The 20,278-nt window shown below is 47.0% G+C and overlaps 1 protein-coding gene across 1 annotated transcript in view; it reads right to left on the minus strand.

Annotated features, from left to right (window-relative positions):
• Sply (Sphingosine-1-phosphate lyase) overlaps positions 1-19,435 on the minus strand; it is a 107,397-nt gene extending 87,962 nt beyond the window's left edge. Inside the window, exons 1-3 of the mRNA XM_070529496.1 lie at positions 18,848-19,435; positions 16,471-16,639; positions 4,290-4,465 (exon numbers count right to left, since the gene is read on the minus strand). Coding sequence (XP_070385597.1) covers positions 4,290-4,465; positions 16,471-16,639; positions 18,848-18,865 — 363 coding nt within the window. The 5' untranslated portion in view covers positions 18,866-19,435. The remainder of the gene's footprint in view (positions 1-4,289; positions 4,466-16,470; positions 16,640-18,847) is intronic.
• Between the last annotated feature and the right edge of the window lie 843 nt (positions 19,436-20,278).

Here is a 20,278-nt window from a genome sequence, read left to right on the forward strand (position 1 = left end):
CAGCAGCCCAAATAGTGTTGAAAAGTGCAAGTAAAGTCAGTTGTGTATCAGTGTGTACGTTCTTAATCATGTAGTACATAATTCTATCAGATCCTGGTGCAGAGCTCTTGCATATGATCAAGGCAGCTCTCAGCTCGGCAATACTAAAGGGATGGTTGTAAGGCTCATTCTCTGGACTTTTTCTTGTGAATGGCTTACATTCTTCTATTTGTTTATATTTGAGAAACGATTGTGAATAATTGGTTGAACTTGACACGCTGTCAAAATGCTTCCCAAGTGAATCTGCCTAGTCTTGCAGGGTGTATCGCCTTGTATGTTTACCAAAGGGAGGGAGTATATTTGTCGCCCTCTTATCCTATTAGTAACCCTGTTCCAGACGTTGGCCTCATCTGTATACGAATTGATACCCGATAAAAACTTGTGCCAGCTTTCTCTTCTGGCCTGTCGGCGGGTTCGCCTGCCTTGGGACTTTATTTTTTTAAAGTTCACAAGATTCTCTCCAGTGGGAGAACCGCGTAGCAACCCCCAGGCCTTGTTCTGATTCTTACGGGCGATCCTACATTTGCTGTTCCACCATGGTACACGTCGTTTGCATGCCAGACCACTCACTTCGGATATGCATTTTGATGCGGCATCTATTATGAATGATGTAAGATACTCCACAGCAGCATCAATTTCTAAAGAAGATATGTCGGCCCATGAGATGTTAGTGAGAGTTCGAAATTTCTCCCAGTCGGCTGTGTCTATCTTTCACCTAGGAGCTTGCGGAGGATATTCGTTTTCTTTAGATGTTCTTATCAGTATAGGGAAGTGGTCGCTCCCGTAAGGATTGTTCGTAACTTCCCATTCAAGTTCGGGCAGTATGGATGGGGAAACTATGCTAAGATCTATTGAAGAAAAGGTTCTGTTTGCTAGGGAGTAATACGTGGGTTCCTTCTTGTTCAGCAAGCACGCACCTGAAGAAAAAAGGAACTGTTCAACAAGACGACCTCGCGCGTCTGTACGAGAGTCGCCCCACTGGGAGCTGTGCGCATTGAAATCGCCCAGAACAACATAAGGTTCTGGCAATCGATCTATAAAGGATTGGAATTCATGTTTCGTTAATTTGTAATGTGGGGGTATGTAAAGAGAGCTAATGGTGATGAGTTTGTTTAGGAGAACAGCTCGAACCGCCACTGCTTCGAGAGGCGTTTGTAGCTGTAAAAGTTGACACGCAATGCTCTTATGGATAACAATGGCGACACCGCCCGATGATGTGACAGCATCATCGTGATCTTTGCGAAACGTTATGTACTGTCGGAGAAAGTTTGTGTGTTTGGATTTTAAGTGTGTTTCCTGTAAACACAGCACTTTTGAATTGTGTTGGTGGATGATTTCCTGCACATCATCAAGGTTTCTAAGAAGACCTCTGACGTTCCATTGTATGATTTGTGTATCCATATTTAAAGTAAGTTGGTGCTGTGTGTACGGAATCGGAAAGATGCCTTAGATTACAGAGCTCTTTCGAGGCCCTGTAACCGGGGTTCTGCCTTTTTTGGAGCGTTCGAGGGAGCATCGCCGCTCTTTAGGCGCTTGGAGTGCCGTGGGGATAGGTGTTGTGTCCATTGCCTCTTGTGAGGTGCCGAACACGCGCTCTTGAGAGCGAGAAGTTTTTCGAGAGAGTCTCACCTCGGAAGGCGAGACCCCTGCGCCCACCAGCCTGGAGGTGGATGGGGCTCCCTGAGGGATTTGGCTGCGCCGGCTGTTGCCAGAGCTGGAAGGGACCTAGGAGGTTGAGGCAGCCTCGGCTGCGCCCACTTTCGGGGTCGATGGTCCCTTCTCCTCGGTTGATGGAGCAGCGCTAGCTGCAACCGCCGCGGGGACAGATGGCGTGACTGCCGACTCACTGTTTGTGGGTCGGATAGCTGCCGGAGGCCGTTGTGGCGCTGCCCCCTGACGCGCCACTTTGGCAAAGCTTTTCTTTGGCAGGTATGCTACCCGCCTTCGTGCCTCTTTGAACTATATATTCTCTTTTACTTTTATCGTTACAATTTCTTTTTCCTTCTTCCAGGCGGGGCACGACCGCGAGTACGCGGCGTGATCCCCGTCACAGTTTACACAGTGGCAAGAGTTCTTACAAGCTTCAGTGGCGTGTTCAAGGGCACTACATTTCGCACATGTTTGGCGGCCCCAGCAGCTCTGCGAACTGTGGCCGAAACGCTGACATTTGAAACATCTTAGGGGATTCAGCACATATGGTCTGACACGGAGCTTGATGTACGCCGCCTCTACAGACTCGGGAAGAATACTTGAACCATATGTGAGTATTAGGTGCTTTGTTTGAATTTCTTCTCCATCTCTTCTCATCTTAATTCTTCTCACATTGACAACATTTTGATCACTGAAGCCCTCCAGGAGTTCAGCCTCTGTCAGCTGGAGCAGATCGTCATCCGAGACAACACCGTGGGTGGTGTTGAGAGTGCGGTGTGGAGTTACTGTTAGTGGAACATCTCCAAATGATACTAGACTGGGCAACTTTTCGTACTGTTTCTGAACATGGAGCTCTAACAGGAGATCACCACTTGCCAGCCTTGATACCTTGTAGCCTGGACCAAGGACATCAGTTAAGGACTTGGAAACTAGAAAAGGGGAAATGTTTCGTACTTGTTTATTGGATTTTTCTTAGTGGATCACATGGTAACGTGGGAAGTTTGGTCTTTTGACGTCCAAGGAACTGGAAAACTTCATCGGTGCGCCCTCTTTTGTGAGGGCGATCAGGAAGCGGAGGGAAAGAGGTTGCCATAAAGGGATTGAATTTTCGGCAATAACGCCAGCCACCCACCATGGAGTCCTACAAGGGGACGCTACAGGGACTGTGAGAACAGGTCCTGCAAATGCCAGCTGTGCGTTATCACTATAACCAAATATGAGATAACCTAGGTTGGTTATTCACACAAGGTTAACCCTTGCTGCCTGGAAAATTAAAAGTGAGCGGAAGCTAGGAGAAGACAGAAAAGATGGAAAGTGAGAGAAAGACGAAGGTTGGAGGGAGAGCGAGAAACAGGAAAAGGCAACTACCAATTTCCCCCGGGTGGGTCAGTCCGGGGGTGCTGTCTACATGAAGCCGAGGCCAAAGAGGTGTGTTGCCGCCGCCGAGGGGCCATAAAGGTCCAAACACCCGGCATTGGCTCAACCCCCAGGATCCCCTTTCCTCCGGACACGGCTAAGCCGCGCATGGCTACACGCGAGAGGGTCCAACCCTCGTGTGCTCGGGTACCTGGTGTCGCAACACACCAAACGCCTGCTGACGCAGACGCCCCTGCAGGGAAGCGAGAAGTGTGAGGGTGCTCATTGTGTTGCTGCAAGATGGCTTTTCTTGCAGGCCCCTTATCGTGCAATGAAGAGCTTCTGTAGCCTTTCAATGTATCGGCCAGCATTCATTTTTTGGTAACATCATAGCTTTCACTGTCATCTCCTGAACTGCATTGTACCCCATTTCAAGCATTCTTGCTATTTCATCTATTGTTACTCACTTGTATCATTTGGTGAGTGCATCGACGGTCTCCTTGTCGGCATCAACTGCGACTGTTCAAAGGTGACCCCGCCGAGGCTATCTTCAATGCTCGTCTGGCCATCTTTGAAATGCCTGGCAGATCTTTGCACAATGCTCGAGCTAATTCACGCGCTGCCATATATGGGTGGAAGCCTCTTACGAATTTGTGTGACTAAAATTGACTCATTCACCAGGTATTCTTTCACCCCACATTGACGAGACAAGCCACTGTGTGCTGCCATGTTGCTAGTGCCCTGGTGGCTAGATTATGCAATGTATCAGCCATCCACGATTGCCCATACCACTAAATCACCCATCCTTGTGGGCTTTCAGATTTCTATACAAAATACAATTGATCGCTGCTTCAATATGCGACCCTCGTATAAAAAGCACACCTTGTACCGTGAGCTCCTGCATATACGCAGCTTTCTTGCGATTTCAGAGTAAAATTTATCTGTATATAGCTATGATACGACTACGGAGCAAGAGCAGCATGCAAGTCCTGTAAATTTACAGGCTACTGCAGCTTGGTACTGTACTACTGCTGCCCGTTATATTTAGCAGACTGCTCGAGCAATTGCAATAGGTAGACATTTGTGAGCTGTGTGAGCAAATAGGCAGCTTTAGGTGGACACAAGTGCTTGGCTTGCCAAAGAACCCAAAATCTGCTTGGGTATTGCTCGGCCAACGCAAATCCCTTGCATCCCCTAGTCTAGATATTGAAAGAGCTGCGTGCCACCCTTGGTGTACCGCTCACCGGCGTCCATCCTTTCTCGGGCAGCTCGAGGATGAACTGGCAGTCGGCGTAGCACTTATTCAGAGACTGCTCCACGTCGACCGCAATCTTGCCCATCTTCTCCTGAACATAGTCACGAACGATGGGCAGGTTCCGCAGGGTGGCCAGCAGCCCACGCCGCACATTGGGCACGAAGCCTGCATAGATGCAGAGAGACCCGCCGCTCAGAGTGCAAATCCTGCCAAGATTACGTCGAGTTGAGACTCTCCAAACGTCATGGTGGATCTCCATGGGGAAACCTGAATGTGCCAGCTTATACAAGGTGCCGTATAAACACTGTCAAGGCATGTGCAGGCAGACGCTGCACATGCAGCGTCTGCCTGCATGGTGCACACCAGGTCACTATAACGAGATGACAAGCACGAAACGGAAATTTCATGACCACTTGCAAGCTACTGTGATCCTATTTAACTTAATGCTGCTATGTGCTTATTACGTTTATATCCGATAGTATGTTCATGATTACAAAAAAATATTAATGAGCGCTCAAGCAAGACAAAAATAAGGTTAGAATCACATAGACAAAACAAACATTTCACTCAAACGTTTCGCTCAGAAAAGTAGGTACAATGAAGTAGTGCTGGACTCCTAATGAACGAGTGAATCCAATAAAAAGGAGTATCGCCCTCGCCAAATCTATACCCGACGTAATCGAATACGAAAATAATGACGCTCAACAAAACGACAGAGGGAGATAGGCTAGTGGCACTAAGAAACAAATGAAGAATACAGCGGTCAAGCACAAAAACAAAGCATGTTAAAGGTGTGCCCTGTACTATAGTTGTAAGCCAAAGAACAAGCTTTGCTGATTAATGGCCATTCCACGGTGCTGCTTTCGTCATATCACGCATTCCAGGTGAATCGCAAAACTATAGCACGCCAGAACAGTACAACACACATGCATGAATAACACCCGTTTCAAGGCACAAGGTATTCACAGGAAACCCGGTCGTTGGATATAAGGCCTTCTGCTGCCAAGCACGAGGCTGCTGGTTTGACTTTCGGCCACAGCGGCTGCATTACGATGGGAGCGAAATGCAAAAAAATTCACCGACAATAACGATACTCCCATAATGCGAAATTTGAGCGCAGTTCTATGCGTGTTTTCATTCTGCCATATATTGGCTGGCATGGACAATCTGTTGCAAGTGGAGCGAAGTGCGAAGCAACTGCCTCGCTAATCTCAAGATCACGAGAGCCAGTACATGGGTGACGCATGGGCGCGATTCACAACAGCCGCCGACAGACTACCTAGATGGCCCGTGTTACACTGGTGCCATCTCGTAGCCATCGTCGCCGCACTACGCTTTTCTTCTCACGCTTTTGCCATACCCTCCTCCGCTTTCCGCCTCGTGGTTCTGCTGCACCTTCCTCCTCCACTTTAGTTCTTGAGTCTTTCATCCTCTGCTGTGCTCCTTGTTTGCTCTCAGCTTTCGCTGTGATCGTTGGCTTGGTTACGCTGCCGACGCCGACACTCGTCGCAGGAACGGGCGCTTAAGAGCTGCGCTCTAAAAACATTCATCTATATATATTTGGCGTAGGGTTCGCATTAAAGAAGCCCCAAGTAGCCAACAATAATCCAAAGCCCTCCACTATATCGGCGTCTCTTGTTGCCGCACGTGTTGCTTTGCATGGGACATTAAAACCATTAACGAATGAACCCAAAAACGTGCCAAGCACACAGCGCATTTGTTTCTGAACCTCTACACGCTACGAGAATACAAAAGCAAAGTTATTCATCAGTGCTGCACTAGTAACCTTTACACTCAGTGTCTACACAGACTGACTATCTCCAATTATTAAATACAGAAACATAAAGAGTGCACATTAGCGCAGGGAAAATTTATACAGTTATGGACGCCATAAATTGAGTCAAGGTCGGCAATAAAATTTGCCAATATGCTTTTAATAATTTTATCGAACAAGTTGCAAGGGCAAAATGAAAGCCGGTCAGTGCAAGGCACACATCTAAATCTTGTGCTCCCGAAAATCGTTAAAAATAAAGTTCACCAGCAGCAATTCAAAAGATTACGGACGACCGATATCATCCAATTTAGCATGTCCGCTACTGGGTCATGAATGTTGGCCAGCAAAAAATAGTTTTCTATTCCATATGCCATTTTTAGAAACTAAAGAAAGCCGTGGTTATCACACATGCCGTTCTTCCACTCAAGATGACTGGATGATCTCACCTCACCGGCATACTACGCATCTCAGAGGCCACGAGCAGAGTTCGCGGGTGCACTTCTATACTCTATTTCAATAGTTCCTTGCAGCACTTTGGAAGCTACACGCATTCTTAACGAACAGAAAGGCCGAAAGCCCCTTGAGATGTGCTCATCAGTGCCGCGCCGTCTGCTCAGCATCTGTTTGGCATCCTGTTGGCACATTTTCCATGGTCGGTGGATTGATGCAAAAAATGTTTTGATGCCTTAACTTTAAGCTTCGTTTACATGCATGCAACAGCAGGGCTTCGCTTCACCTGTACACTTTCCCTGCAGTTACCTTAGCAAGTAGTAAAGGTGAACACTGAAATTTTCACCTGCGGCACAGCATCTACTCGGCATCCACTTGGTGTTTGCTCGCTACCGTCATCGTGTACCACGGCTCAAGTGGGGTAGTAAATTAATAATGAAGTGAATTAGGCTTTTATAGCATTCCGCGTTGTCAACACATCACCAGTGCTAATGGTGTGCCACTATCTGCTAACTAGAAATCAAACCAATTTTACAGCTCGGTGCCGTGTCTGTAGTCCTAGCAGCGTGAAAACAATTGCAGGCAATCTCAATAATTACGACAAAACATACCTAATACTTTGACCTCAGCTTGGCCCGAGACTTAGCGACGCCGAATTTTGCCTCTTGTTCCTTGCTGACGGGGGGGGGGGGGGCATTAAAGAGCGTGAATTCGGATCAAAGAAGGTAGTCGGTGCTGTATGGGTGCTGCGAATGTTTCTGTAAGTGAGAAGAACAAGAAGAAGATCGCGTGTGAAGGACGAACTCCGAATGGGCTCCGGCTCTTGGAACACCTCACAGCTGATCTTTTGTTTCTACAACGTGCTTACCACCACCAGTCGATGGATCTTAACGGGTGAAATCTTTTGAGACCAAGATCTCCCAGATCCGGTGAGACCTCGGCCCTTGAACATTTCGAGGTGAGCAGGCTGCAGCGCTATAGGCCTAACGTAGGCGCTGCGATTACGGCGTGACAGCATCTCGTGCCTCCCATGCCCACTGCACTGCTACCGTGACGATGGCTGCCCGAGACCCCCCACAGAATTGGACGAAACCACACCAGCCGCCGCTATGGATCAAGAACCAACTCAAGACAACGAAGATGGTACTTGGTTTCTCGTGGCCCGAAAGCGCAAGAAACAGTTCCGAGCTACGTCGAGCTTGCCACTCAACACCGAACTCGCACAGCAAGACCACCTACATCTGACACTGCGCAATAAGAGCTCGCAGCTGCCCCCGATACCGATCGACGACTTGAAAGTGGTCTTCCGACAGAGAGATGGACTGAATCTCGGTTAGTGGCCGCAGCACTCAATAGCCAGAGCTATAAGCACAGCGGCTCAATTAAACGAGAGCACACTCCACCAGCTAATCATCCGCATACGCCGAGAGCAGAACGTCACAGTGGTCAGCACACCAGATGAAGAACTAGCGGCAAGACTGCAGCTGATCAAGTCTATATGCCTGGAAAACAAGCAGCAAGAGGTTCAGGCCTATGTGGCTGCTCCGGATGCTTCCTGCAAAGGAGTCATTTCCGGCACAGAAAAGAACACAACGCCGACAACGCTGATGACAAATATCCGATCACTGATGGCTCAGGTCCTGCATGCAAGAATGATGGGAAATTCAGCCACGGCCATCATTACATTCTCTGGCATTCGGGTTCCCCGGTACATCTACTATTATGGAGCTGAATACCGGTGCTACATTCATAAACCCCGACAGCAGCTGTGCAGCGTGTGCCTCTCCACGGGTCATCGAGCGGATTTATGTTTGCCCAACCCCAGATAAACCCCGGTGTGCTGCGTGCAGAACTTCCAACCCCTCTGAAGGACATGACTGCACGCTGAAATGTTTTCATTGTGGTGGTGAGCACCCCGCCACTGACTCTCGATGTCCAGTAAGGCAACGCAAACCCTTTAACAAGAGCCACGTGTTCCGAGAGCAGCAGAAAATGGCGGAGCAACAACTCCAGCACAACAAGAAGTTCAGCAAGGTAACGACATTCAACGATGGGGCACCTGCGACTACTGATGCAACACGTGGTCGTCCTCGCTACAGATCCCGGGAACACAGCCAGTCCCAAAGTCGCAGTAGGTCCAGGGTCCGCAGGCCGTCCAAGGACCAGAAGCAACCACATGGTCAAAGCCAATCTGGGAGCCGCAGCCTGACGCAGCAGAAACAGCTACCGAAGGAACCTCAGGCCGCGTGGACGAAAACGCCCGACCATCACACCAGGAAGGTGGCAGTGGCGAGTTGGTCAGCGCAGTTTCCCCCTCTTTCCTCCTCCTTTCCTTCACCTCTGTCCGCACAGCAAACAAACAAACAAAACAAACTGTCTCCCACAGCGACGCTTTCACTCACCCAGACATACACACTCACACCTGAGAAACTCCCTCACAATTCCTGCACCAAACAAGAAGTGTGCAAAATGATAGAGGAAATGGCAACTGTTTTGAGAGCGAAGATGCAAAAAATGAAGGAAGAGATCATGGCTGATGTCAAGCACATGCTACAACAGGTCATACAACAAGCCATGACTGACATGAAACAATTCATCAGCGCAACTTTTAGCTCAACTTTCAGCCATTAAAACGACTCACTTCCACGTGACACTAACGCCACTCGAGAACCAAGAAGGTCACACCCTTATACCCGTCCGGCTCGTACAACCCCACCTGCCCTCACCAGCTAGGCGGTATCAACCAATCATGGCCAGTAAACCTAAGATGCGTACTACCACCACCTTCCGGGTGTGGCAATGGAATTGTAGAGGGTACCGAAGGAAGAGGGGTTCCCTCACACAGTTCCTAGCCACACGTCCTCACCCACCAGACGTTATAGCACTTCAAAACGTACATTGCACTCCCACACTCACTGGATACAATGCATACACCGACAAGCATGACACCACCAAACAACCACTAGCTGCCACCCCTGTGTCCAAACAAATCACAGTGATCTAGCACACGCTCGACAGCTCCCATAATCCACATGTGCTCTTAGAAATTGTACCTAGGAATCAATATGAAACCAGCTTGTTTTTACTTAATATCTACAGTGCACCCAAATCGCGATGAGACGACTTCGGACAACTTTTTTTCGGCCGCCAGTAAACAAGCCAAAAAATTTATTATTCTGGGAGATTCCAATGCGTCCCACCCAGCCTGGGAGTACCAAACAGAAACTCCAAAAGGCCGCTGTCTAGACCACGCCATGAACCTTCATCAATTCACTCTGCTGACAGAACCTGACACACCAACCAGAACGGGCAACAGCGTAAGCAGGATACCTGCCCTGACCTAACAATGGTCAAGGGGTTGACTCAATGCTCTTGGAACAACCTAATGGAGAATCTGGGCAGTGACCACAGCATTCTAGCCACAGAAGTCCAACAGGTGGCCATACGCACCCCAGAACGTCCATTTAATATAATGAATTGGGACACTTTCCGGCGCAACGGAACCAAATCTCAACAACACGACCCGCCATCTCTACACGAGTGGACACAACAGCTACAAGCAGATTTTAAAGCAGCCACTAAGCAACTTACTGCAACAACGGAGACACCGAATGTGGACAGACATCTGCTCCATCTCTGGGATGCTCGAAGAGGCCTGACCAAACGATGGAAGAGGCAGAGGCACAACCGTAGGCTGAAACAAAGAATTGCCCGGATCCCAGCAGAAGCTGAAGAATACGCCCCCAGCCTCACTAATAGCAATTGGCACAAATTCTGCGACCGCCTTAATGGCACACTAAGTAGTTCCAAAAACGTGATCCCTCCTCGGAGCACTACTCAACCCAACGCACACAACGAACACAGTCCGCACTATCATCCACAAAGAACAAATGGATGATGACGCGCTCCTCCAAACACAGCAACAGAGATACATTGCTACAGGCCACCGACCGGAGTACAAAGACTATCCACACGAGGAAGAAACCCAATTGGACGGCGATATTACAGAGACAGAAGTGAGGGCAGCCCTACACGGCATAAGACGAAACACGGCGCCCAGAGCAGACGGCATTCACTATGCACTGCTACGCAACCTCGACGACCAGGCCCTACGGCAACTCACTGCATACTACAACGACAACTGGAAAAATGGAACGCTTCCACAGGAATGGCGACACGCCGATATCACCTTAATTCCGAAACCCGGGAAACTGCTGTCCCTCCAAAATCTCAGACCCATTTCCCTGACTACGTGTATTGGCAAACTCTTCGAGCACATAGTTCTAAATTGCCTCCAGCCTCACCTCGAAGCGAACCAATTCTTTCTCAATACCTTATTCGGCTATCGACCAGGTCTGTCTGTGCAGGACATACTCCTGCAACTTAAGAAGGATGTTGTGGATAGTCCAAGTAAAGCTCAAACAAGAGCCATTCTGGCGTTGGACCTCAAAGGAGCCTTCGATAACATCTCACATGACCTCGTTCTAAACAACCTTGCATTCTCCCGATGTGGAAAACGCATCTATGATTATGTCCGAGCCTTTTTATCTGACCGCACAGCCACCATCGGCCTAGGTGATATTCGGTCGGATATCATAAAACTTTCCGGCAGAGGGACTCCCCAGGGTTCGGTTCTCTCACCCACCCTGTTCAACGTGGCGATGGCAAAGCTATTACTGCTCCTTGACAAACTTTCGAACGTGCAGCACGCCCTGTACGCCGATGATGTTACAATCTGGGTGACCACAGGGTCAGATGGCGCCATTCGAGACGCGCTACAGGAAGCCGTAAATATAGTTCAAGAGTATGCAACAGCAGGAGGACCCACATGCGCAGCTGAGAAGTCGGAGCTCCTGCTTGTACTAAAGAAATGGAACGAGGCCGATATTCCACCAGCTATCACATTGCATCTCAATGGCAACGTTATTCCAAGGGTAGACAGACTACGTGTACTAGGCCTTCACATACAACACAACGGGAAGGCCACACATACCCTACACGTGCTCCGCCAACAACTTACCCAAGTAACGCACATGATAAAGTGCATTACAAACCGCCGACAAGGACTGAAAGAAAAAGACGTACTCCGAATGGTGCAAGCCCTCATAATTAGCCGATTAACCTATCACCTCCCCTATCATAATCTGACTCAGACTGAGATGCACCAGATGGACACCCTCCTCCGTACGGCCCTAAAGGCAGTACTGGGACTACCTCAACATGCGTCTACACAGCTCCTACTACGACTGGGGGTGCACAACATCATCCGCGAACTAGTTGAAGGTCATCTTAACAGCCAATTGCAACGTCTGCAACGAACAATGCAAGGGTGCCACATTCTATCCCGGCTAGGATACCAAACACCAAGAAAACCGCAACAGGAAAACCGCACACTTCCTCCGCTTAGCATTCACAACAAAATTCACGTGGCCCCAATTCCCCGGAATGTGCTCCCTGACCGTCATAAAGGTCGAAGAAGGGCAAGAGCACAAGCCCTGGCTTGACTCTTTGGCGATGACACATCAAACACACCAGTCCTATACACCGATGTGGCCCGCTACCCAGAGAAACGTGCCCTATGTCTTGTCGTACTAGATAGTGCAGACATTTTGAGGGCTTCGGCCACGCTTAACACTGTGGACAGTGGCACGGCGGAAGAGGTTGCTATCGCCCTAGCCATCGTACACACTTCAACCATGCCGGCGCCGGATGGACCTATCACAGTGGTCACTGATTCTCAGACCACCTGCAGGACTTTGGCACAAGGAAGGGTGACACCCTACACATAACGCATCCTTACATAATTACACCCCACAGCGTTACACAGGGTGCATATCGTCTGGACACCTGGACACGCCTCTCTCCATGGTTCCACCGACACCAGGGGTTCCCCGCTAGCAAGGGAGGAGGGTCGTTGAGCCACGCACTCGCGCACCCCACAATATTTTGTGGCCGATGGTACATCTGTTCATAGGTGTATGTTGCCCTAGTCTAATGCATGCTCGTTTGTCACAATGAAGCCAGTGGGTTGTGGGTCCGTTTAGTCTAGCCAACACTGCATGTTGTTTTAATGGAAAAATAATTACGTAGTCCATCTACTAGTCTGTGTCTCAAAGATGTCTTGCCACAACACTAAGTTAACGCAAACAACGGTGAAAAGTTGACCCAGCAACATTGGCTTGTGGACTGCTATATAATGGTACTCGGCATAAATTGCTTTTGTTACAATATCTGATGAATTAAATTTTGCCTGTATATACCATCCGCATACCCAATGGAGCTCAATCAAGCACTCATCTTGGGCACAAGAACTTTGCAAATGTCTCACCACATGCAGGTTGATTTTTGGATGTGCAACAGTACAATTATGTTTGCAATACTTTGTTCATGGCATTTACTAATCAAGGATGCTACACCTTTGACACTGTTGCTTCTATGAACGTGTGCACTTAGGGTTATGTATGGTATGGTATGTGGTGTTTAACCTCCAAAAGCTGCACATGGGCTGTGAGACAAGCAGTGCACAGCTTCTTAGCTGCATTGCCAGTATCAGTAACTTCATGTGTGAGCTTTAATATAAGGCAATGTTTGGCTAGTGCATGAATCAGACATGCACCCAAGACATTTGAAATTGAAACAAATTCTCCACCATCTAATGTTCATGGTTACCGAAACCAATTGCTTGCTCTGTAGAACAAGAGTGTATCACACATTTGACCTGCGCAGTTAAGATGATTGTGCAAGTATTAGGATGGTTCTTCTCAGGGCTGTACAAAGACAGTATATTTAGGCACAAAATAATTGCACAGCACCCAAACATCGTCAAACACAGCTCGTGACTTCTTGGTGACATTGGATAAGTGGCGAAAGCGACACATTGGTAATGAGGGACGGCTCAGTGGAGGGCTCTGGAATAACTTCTACCATCTGGAGTTCTTTAATGTGCACTGATGTCGCACAATATACAGCCGCCTTGCATTTCACCTCCGTCGAAACATGGCAGCCGCGGCTGCGATTGCACCCATCCTCAGGCTCAGCAACCAAGTCAGCCCACAATGACAGCGTTCACTGTTGCACAGCACCCAGAAATCATGGAAGTGAGCTGAAAATTATGTGCCTTTGGATAATGCTTGACAATTGCACTATCTCAAAAGGACGTCCGCAGTGCAAGCGACCAGTTCAGAAAGCATGCCAGCAAGCCGACAGCGGTTCTTCAGTGGTCCTGTTCAACCACGAAAAATTACAACGAAACGTATATAGACTGACTTTAATGGTATGGACCTTACGATGCAATAAACGCACAGGTACAACTGAATTTAGGTTAACTCCTTGATCAACAGCACTTCTTGGTAAAAAAATATTTTCAAACGACTGATACAGCACGCATGATCAATACGTAGAGACCTGGCTTTAGGGTGGAACGTAAGGAACTGCAAGGATGTCGAAAATACTGTCTTGCTTCGCTGCAACTATTTATTGTCAAGAACGGTTTTTAGCTGGGCTTGTTGGTGCATATTAACTTTTGGGTGAACTACGTGAGGATGGGACAAGAAAGGAAAGAAACTCAGGTGCAAACTTGACAATATTGATTGAAAAGATTCACTTCAGTTGGCAGTGAAGTTTCATGAGTAACAAAACGGACTAGGCAATGAAATGAACTTTGCCGCAGACTTTTGAAGAGTTAAATGCTCAGACTCCATACACTGTTTCCATGTTTGCTTCCCACCCCATAGCTTCCGTTGATGAACAGACTCTTCAAGAACAGCAGGCACTCCGGAGCTATCAAGTATGACGCCATTTTGAAAAGGTCACATGACGATGATTTTGTTTGCTTCTGTGATTGGCTGGTGGAGTAACACAACCCCGCATGGTCCGTGTGCCTTAGTTGCCAACTGCTCGTTTCTTAATTGTATCCTACCATAAATACCCTCATGTGGTCAATTATTAATGCACCACCCGCCTTGCACCCCTTTTCTTACGTGTCTTATAAACCATAAACTGATTTGGGAGGGCGCAACATGCTCTCCGTTGCCAGTGGACAAACACCTGCTTCCCGTGTCCCGATTCAGTGTGCATTTGCAGAAGAGTGCATAGCATGGCCCACTGAACATGACGAGCGGTACTGTCAGTTACGACAATTGCAGCAAGATGTCGCCAAAAAACAAGCACAGCGGGCTGTGAACCAAAACTTTGCTTTTCCAAGCTGTTTCGCTTGATTGGCGTTCTATATTCTGTTTCCCAGCAGTCACTCGTGGGTTGATGTAAAAAAAAGAAAGAAAATACAAACAAACGCAATAACAAAAGAGTGATGTCGAACAACATAGATGGGTTTTACTTAAAGAGAGTATGGCACTTAGGCCTGTTGGTGGAAGGGGTATTATGGTAGTGTTGCACAGTTGCCATGACCAGCAGCAATATTTAACTCAAGAAATATTTAAAATCTAACTATTTACAATCTGCTTTTGAGTGACCTACTCCCAAGTTCCACTACCATGTGACGCCTGCGCTTGAAATGATGTTTCACATCCGCTGCCACGGCCAACTATTTGTGATCCCCTGTGAGGTCGACATAACCAGGAACAACTGTAGCCCTGTCCTTTGTCAGCTGACTCCATTCTATACCTGCATACTTACTCATTTCATTGCACTACCAAACCCTATGCCATCCTCAGCTGACTTTCCCTTCACTCTGCATCCATTCTGTTGCTTTAATAGTGGTGTGTTCTGCTCTACGCATTATATGATATGACAAACTTCACTTCTGCTTCTTAATTTCAACAAAAATTTCAGCTACCCCCATTTTATTTCTAATCTACACACTGCTGTCACCCGTGTGGACAATTTTTTGGAATAATTTTGTAGGAAACCAAATTAACCAGAGTCATAACGGCCTGCACCTTACCTTCTGAACATCCATTAGCCTCACACATTGTCTAGAATGCAAGTAATCCTTAAATTTGCTGTGTATTCACGACCGACACAACCCTTTGAATCAAAGTGACTACAGCAAAAGTTCAATTTCCATGTCAGAGAGGAGCTTCCTCCAAATGCTGACATCGAAAAATCCGTACTGCTCTTATCATCATGAGTGAAGTGAGCTATATTGGTTGCTTATTCTTGCGCTGAAATATGCTTATTCGGATGTGTGCTTTGTAAAAGGAGGAGACAAGGGTTCAATGATCCTTTTGAGCCCACTGAAGTAGGCACACACTTGTCTCATAGTGTCTGGTCTTCACAGATTATGAAAGACAGCAGATCTGGAAGGATACACTGGTAAAGCTAAGGGTGGAGATTAATGAATGCGAGTCTACTATTCCTGCACTTTTGGTCAAACGTTCCCAAACAGCTCCATTTGAGGTTCTTGGCAACATTGCAGTTATAGCCAGTATAGAGGCAACATGAGCTGGTGAACACACCAGAACTGGAGCATGGGATCACTGTCGAAATGCTAGTGTAGTCCTACTTGACCCCCCACGGGGCTCCTTTTGTGCAAATACTCTGATGTGCTGACAGGGTTTAACATTACAGAGCAAAACAAGGGTTAATTGAGACACTGTAGTGGAGGGATCTTGATTAATTTATACCACTCGGGGTTCCTTAAAGTGTACTCAGAGCCAGTGGCACAGCCATAATTTTTTTTTTTTGGAGGGGGAGGCACCCACATGACTGGGGATGAAGAGAAAGGGGGCTGGGAAGGTTGAATATACTAACACAAGAATTGGGGGGAGGGTGGCACGTGCCCAGTGACCCACCACTGGCTACGCCACTACTCAGAGCACTGTACACAGGCATCTTGCACCTATATCAGAATGTGACTGCCACATCTGCACAATGAACCCACAGTTTTATGCTGAGCGGCTGTTCACCATACCCACCGTGGCGGGTTATGAATATTGTGGCCATTGAAACTCAGTTAATACAAGAAGTGGCATAAAGCAGAGCTCACCTTCCCCATAAATGAGCCGGCGCAGTGCATGCTGCCCCACATAAGTTACCAAGGCTGTGGTGAGAATGAGGACGGCTGGTTCAGTATTTTGGCACTTGGTGTTGAGCATGTCTCGGTGGAAGTTGACAAGCCCGCACACCCTCCAGAAGGCATACAGCAGGCTCTCCTTCTGTGTAGTGCACAGGAGCAGTTAATGTACAATTAACCGTGCTATCTTTCAGGCCCAATTTCTACCAACAGTACCCTTGTGCATATGTGATACCCTTCTCCTTCTCTACAGTGGCCTACCAGGCAAGAATTACAGGGATACTAAATCAGTTCAGAATGGTAGAGCATTCTTGCACTACTATTTCTGCGTTTTCATGGCAGAAAAAGGTAGATTATTAGTTAAGAAAAGTAAGGCCAAGCGTCCTTTTCTTCAGCAAGAATTCTCAAAACGGACCATTGTATTTGCAGAGTTTCAGTGTCTCGAGCAGCTGAGAACAATAAATAATTAATTATGGTGTCCTAAAACCAGTCTGTGTGTGTATATATATATATATATATATATATATATATATATATATGAATGTAAGTGAATTTAGCTAGCAAAAGCTATCTATTTTTTATACAATGTTAACAGTTATTGCTGTAACTGTTTAACTATAGAGATAAGAAATGTCGGCATTTAAACATGCTTGCATTACTTTTGAAATGTCCACATTCACAATCACATGAATGAAGAAAGCACTCATAAGTACCTATAGGCAACATGCAGGCACTTCGTAAAACGACAACTGATTGCACATATGCACAAAGTGCAGATGGGGCATCAGCTTGGCATCGAACAATGGCCACTCAATCAAGCAGAAACACAGCTACTCATTCAAAGCATGCATAGTACACTAACACTTTGATAGAGCGGCCGTGGTTTCACATTCCGGCAGCACTACAGGAGCACATGTGACAGAGCTCTTCTTGTTCCTCACAGCTGCTGCTCTATTTCTGTCCAGGCCTGGGGTCACACAAAGTTTGATTGACAGCTTATAAGGCGCAAAGCAAACTGCACAGACCTATGAAACTGCACAGCTTTGTTTTCGCCATTCTCGATTCTCCTACCCCATATAGATCTATACCTACTTCAAACCAAGACAGGAGATGTTTAAATGTAAGATTGGTTGGCTGTAGTGCAGGAAGTAAGGTTTTACATTGAGTATAACATGCTCTCTCTCTCTCTCTCTCACACACACACACACACACACACACACACACACACACACACACACACACACACACACACACACACACATATATATATATATATATATATATATATATATATATATATATATATACACTCAAGCTTTATAAACTGCCTACGAAGGAGGGAAATTCGAGACAGTAATCCAGCTTACAGTTATACATTCGCACTTGTAGTCTGTGAGCACTAATATACACAAGTGCGGACGTATAACTAGAAGCTGGATTACTGCCTCGAATTTCCCTTCGTAGGCAGTTTATAAAGTTTGAGTATATTCATACACAAGACATAAATCTAGCATAGAGACGAGGGTCCCCATTCATTAATACTGAAAACAGGACCCCCGGTTACAAACTGTAATTGTACAATTGTTGGCATCATAACAGTGGATGACATAATAGCATTATAGATACAAGAAAAACTAATCTTAATAAAGAAAGAAAACCCAACAAACAGCTCTAATACCATGTAATGTAACAGAAATAACAGTGGAAGTGTCAAAAATTATACAAAAACTGCTGCTGTGGTATTGATCTTTATTTGTGCCAAAGTTTGCCTAATGTACGCATTACAAAAATCTTAGATATTTGTTATAAATTAGACAAATTTTGACAAAAATAAAGCAACCATGATTAAGATTTTTGTTTTGCATTTGACAAACATTGACAAAAACAAAGCAACTATGACCAGAATACATATGAGTGAGAATTGACCACTGGAACAAAACTGCTGTCCGATCCCAGCTTACAGCAGCAGTTTTTGTATCATTTTTGACGCAATAACTGCCGGTCTTTTTTTAAGCGCCCGGTTTAACGCTGTCTCGTGCTCTGGTGCAAAATATGCCAAGCGGGAGCAGCTTTCAAGGTCGTTGTAAACATGAATGCTCTTCTAATTTTATCCCGCATTCTATTAAAGAAGAAAAATACAGGCATGCGGTGGAAGCAGCAGTTGGAGTAATTTCCACGGCGTCAGGATTTTTTTTTTTTTCGAAAATGCATTAGTTGGAACGCCTGAAATGTTTTACTAGTAAGCGTTCAGTGCTGAGCCTTGAGTGCGTGCGCTACCAACATCATACGAGGTTCGATTGCTGGAAGCATTTCTTCCTGCAGAGAACGGTTTGAAAGCAAACGCGCTTACCAGCGAAGAGTCCGGCATCTCGGCGTTTCACAGTCGTAGTGGTCACCGGTCGAAGAATGCGTCGAGCACCCAGCAACGGAAAGTCTCACGTCGTTGCTCGTAGGTGACCGTACACCGCCTATCCCTGTAGTACGCACTCCGTTTATCGGCGTCCCAAACCACTACCCCACTACTATCATGCCGCCGATACTACGATAGCAGAGAGGAAGCGATCTCCAGTTACGAGCTTTCGGTATCCACACGGGTGCACCTCAGCCGTCGCTAAAGTGGATGGCATTACGTTCAGGCGCACGAGATATTAAACTGTCGTCTATAACATGGCCCTATTCAGAATTTTGTATTGCTTTGCATCACCGGTTACAAACGTCGGACCCCGTATATGCACCGTAGCACGAGGTTACACTCTACGATGACCGAGATGGGCGGAGCAACATAACGCATATCACAACAGCGAGCACGGCCTCCTCATGCCTCCTCTCCAGCGAACAAGCATGTCGGCGATGGTCGCTTGGGTGGATTGATTGAGACTTCTCATGACTTTCCGATCAGCTGTTCATGGAAGCGTCGCAGTAAAGAGAAACCAATCCTCAGGCCACGTGGTTGCAAAAGTCACGTGACCAAAGGTATTTCTCTGCGTAAAATAAGCGGACTCTACTTGGGGTCGTCTGCTGCCACATGCGCGCACCCAGCGCCGGCCTAAAATATAAGGAACGCCTAAGTACAGCCGGTGCCCTTAATATTCGAAAAGCTTCTGCTCTTTGCAACATGCGCAGAGGAGCATGGCAAAAGTTTTCAGACGTGAATGTTCCGTCACAGAAACGCCAACCTTAGAGAGGGGAAACAGTACCTTGCACAGTGCAACGGAAATAAATGTAGCGGTGGCGTTGCAAACTAAAGTATGCGACCTAGAGATGGCGCTAGCATTATTATTATAGGGTGGCTGTTATTATATAGGTAGTGACTACAGTGACGGGGCCCGGCACTTTAACATCTGCACTACGGTGACGGGGCCCGGTACATTAACATCTACACTACGGTGACGGGGCCCGCCGCTTTAACAACAGCACTGCAGCGACGGGGCGGTCACGATGTCGGTATTGGGAGCGATTACGGAATCGCCATCTGTTGGAAGCGCCTCACATGCGTCGGCGCTAAATAAACATACTACGCGGCAGCCCTCCTGAACAATTGTGCAAGTACTCTAGAAATGGCAGTATTTTACCTTTAAAATAATAATGTTGGACAAACAGAAAGCACAGAATGGTTTACAGACGCTATCTGCCTACTACGTACAGTAAGCTGGGACACTGCACGCGGTCGCCGCGATCGATTCCCCCGAACCGTTTTGCGTGAAACGTAAGCAATCGCCGAGAAAACTATGTGAAGTATGTTCTAATGGTGGGATGGCTGTTTGTGTAACTAAATGTAGCA

The sequence above is a fragment of the Dermacentor albipictus genome, unplaced genomic scaffold, assembly GCF_038994185.2.
Source record: "Dermacentor albipictus isolate Rhodes 1998 colony unplaced genomic scaffold, USDA_Dalb.pri_finalv2 scaffold_22, whole genome shotgun sequence".
Classification (NCBI taxonomy): domain Eukaryota; kingdom Metazoa; phylum Arthropoda; class Arachnida; order Ixodida; family Ixodidae; genus Dermacentor; species Dermacentor albipictus.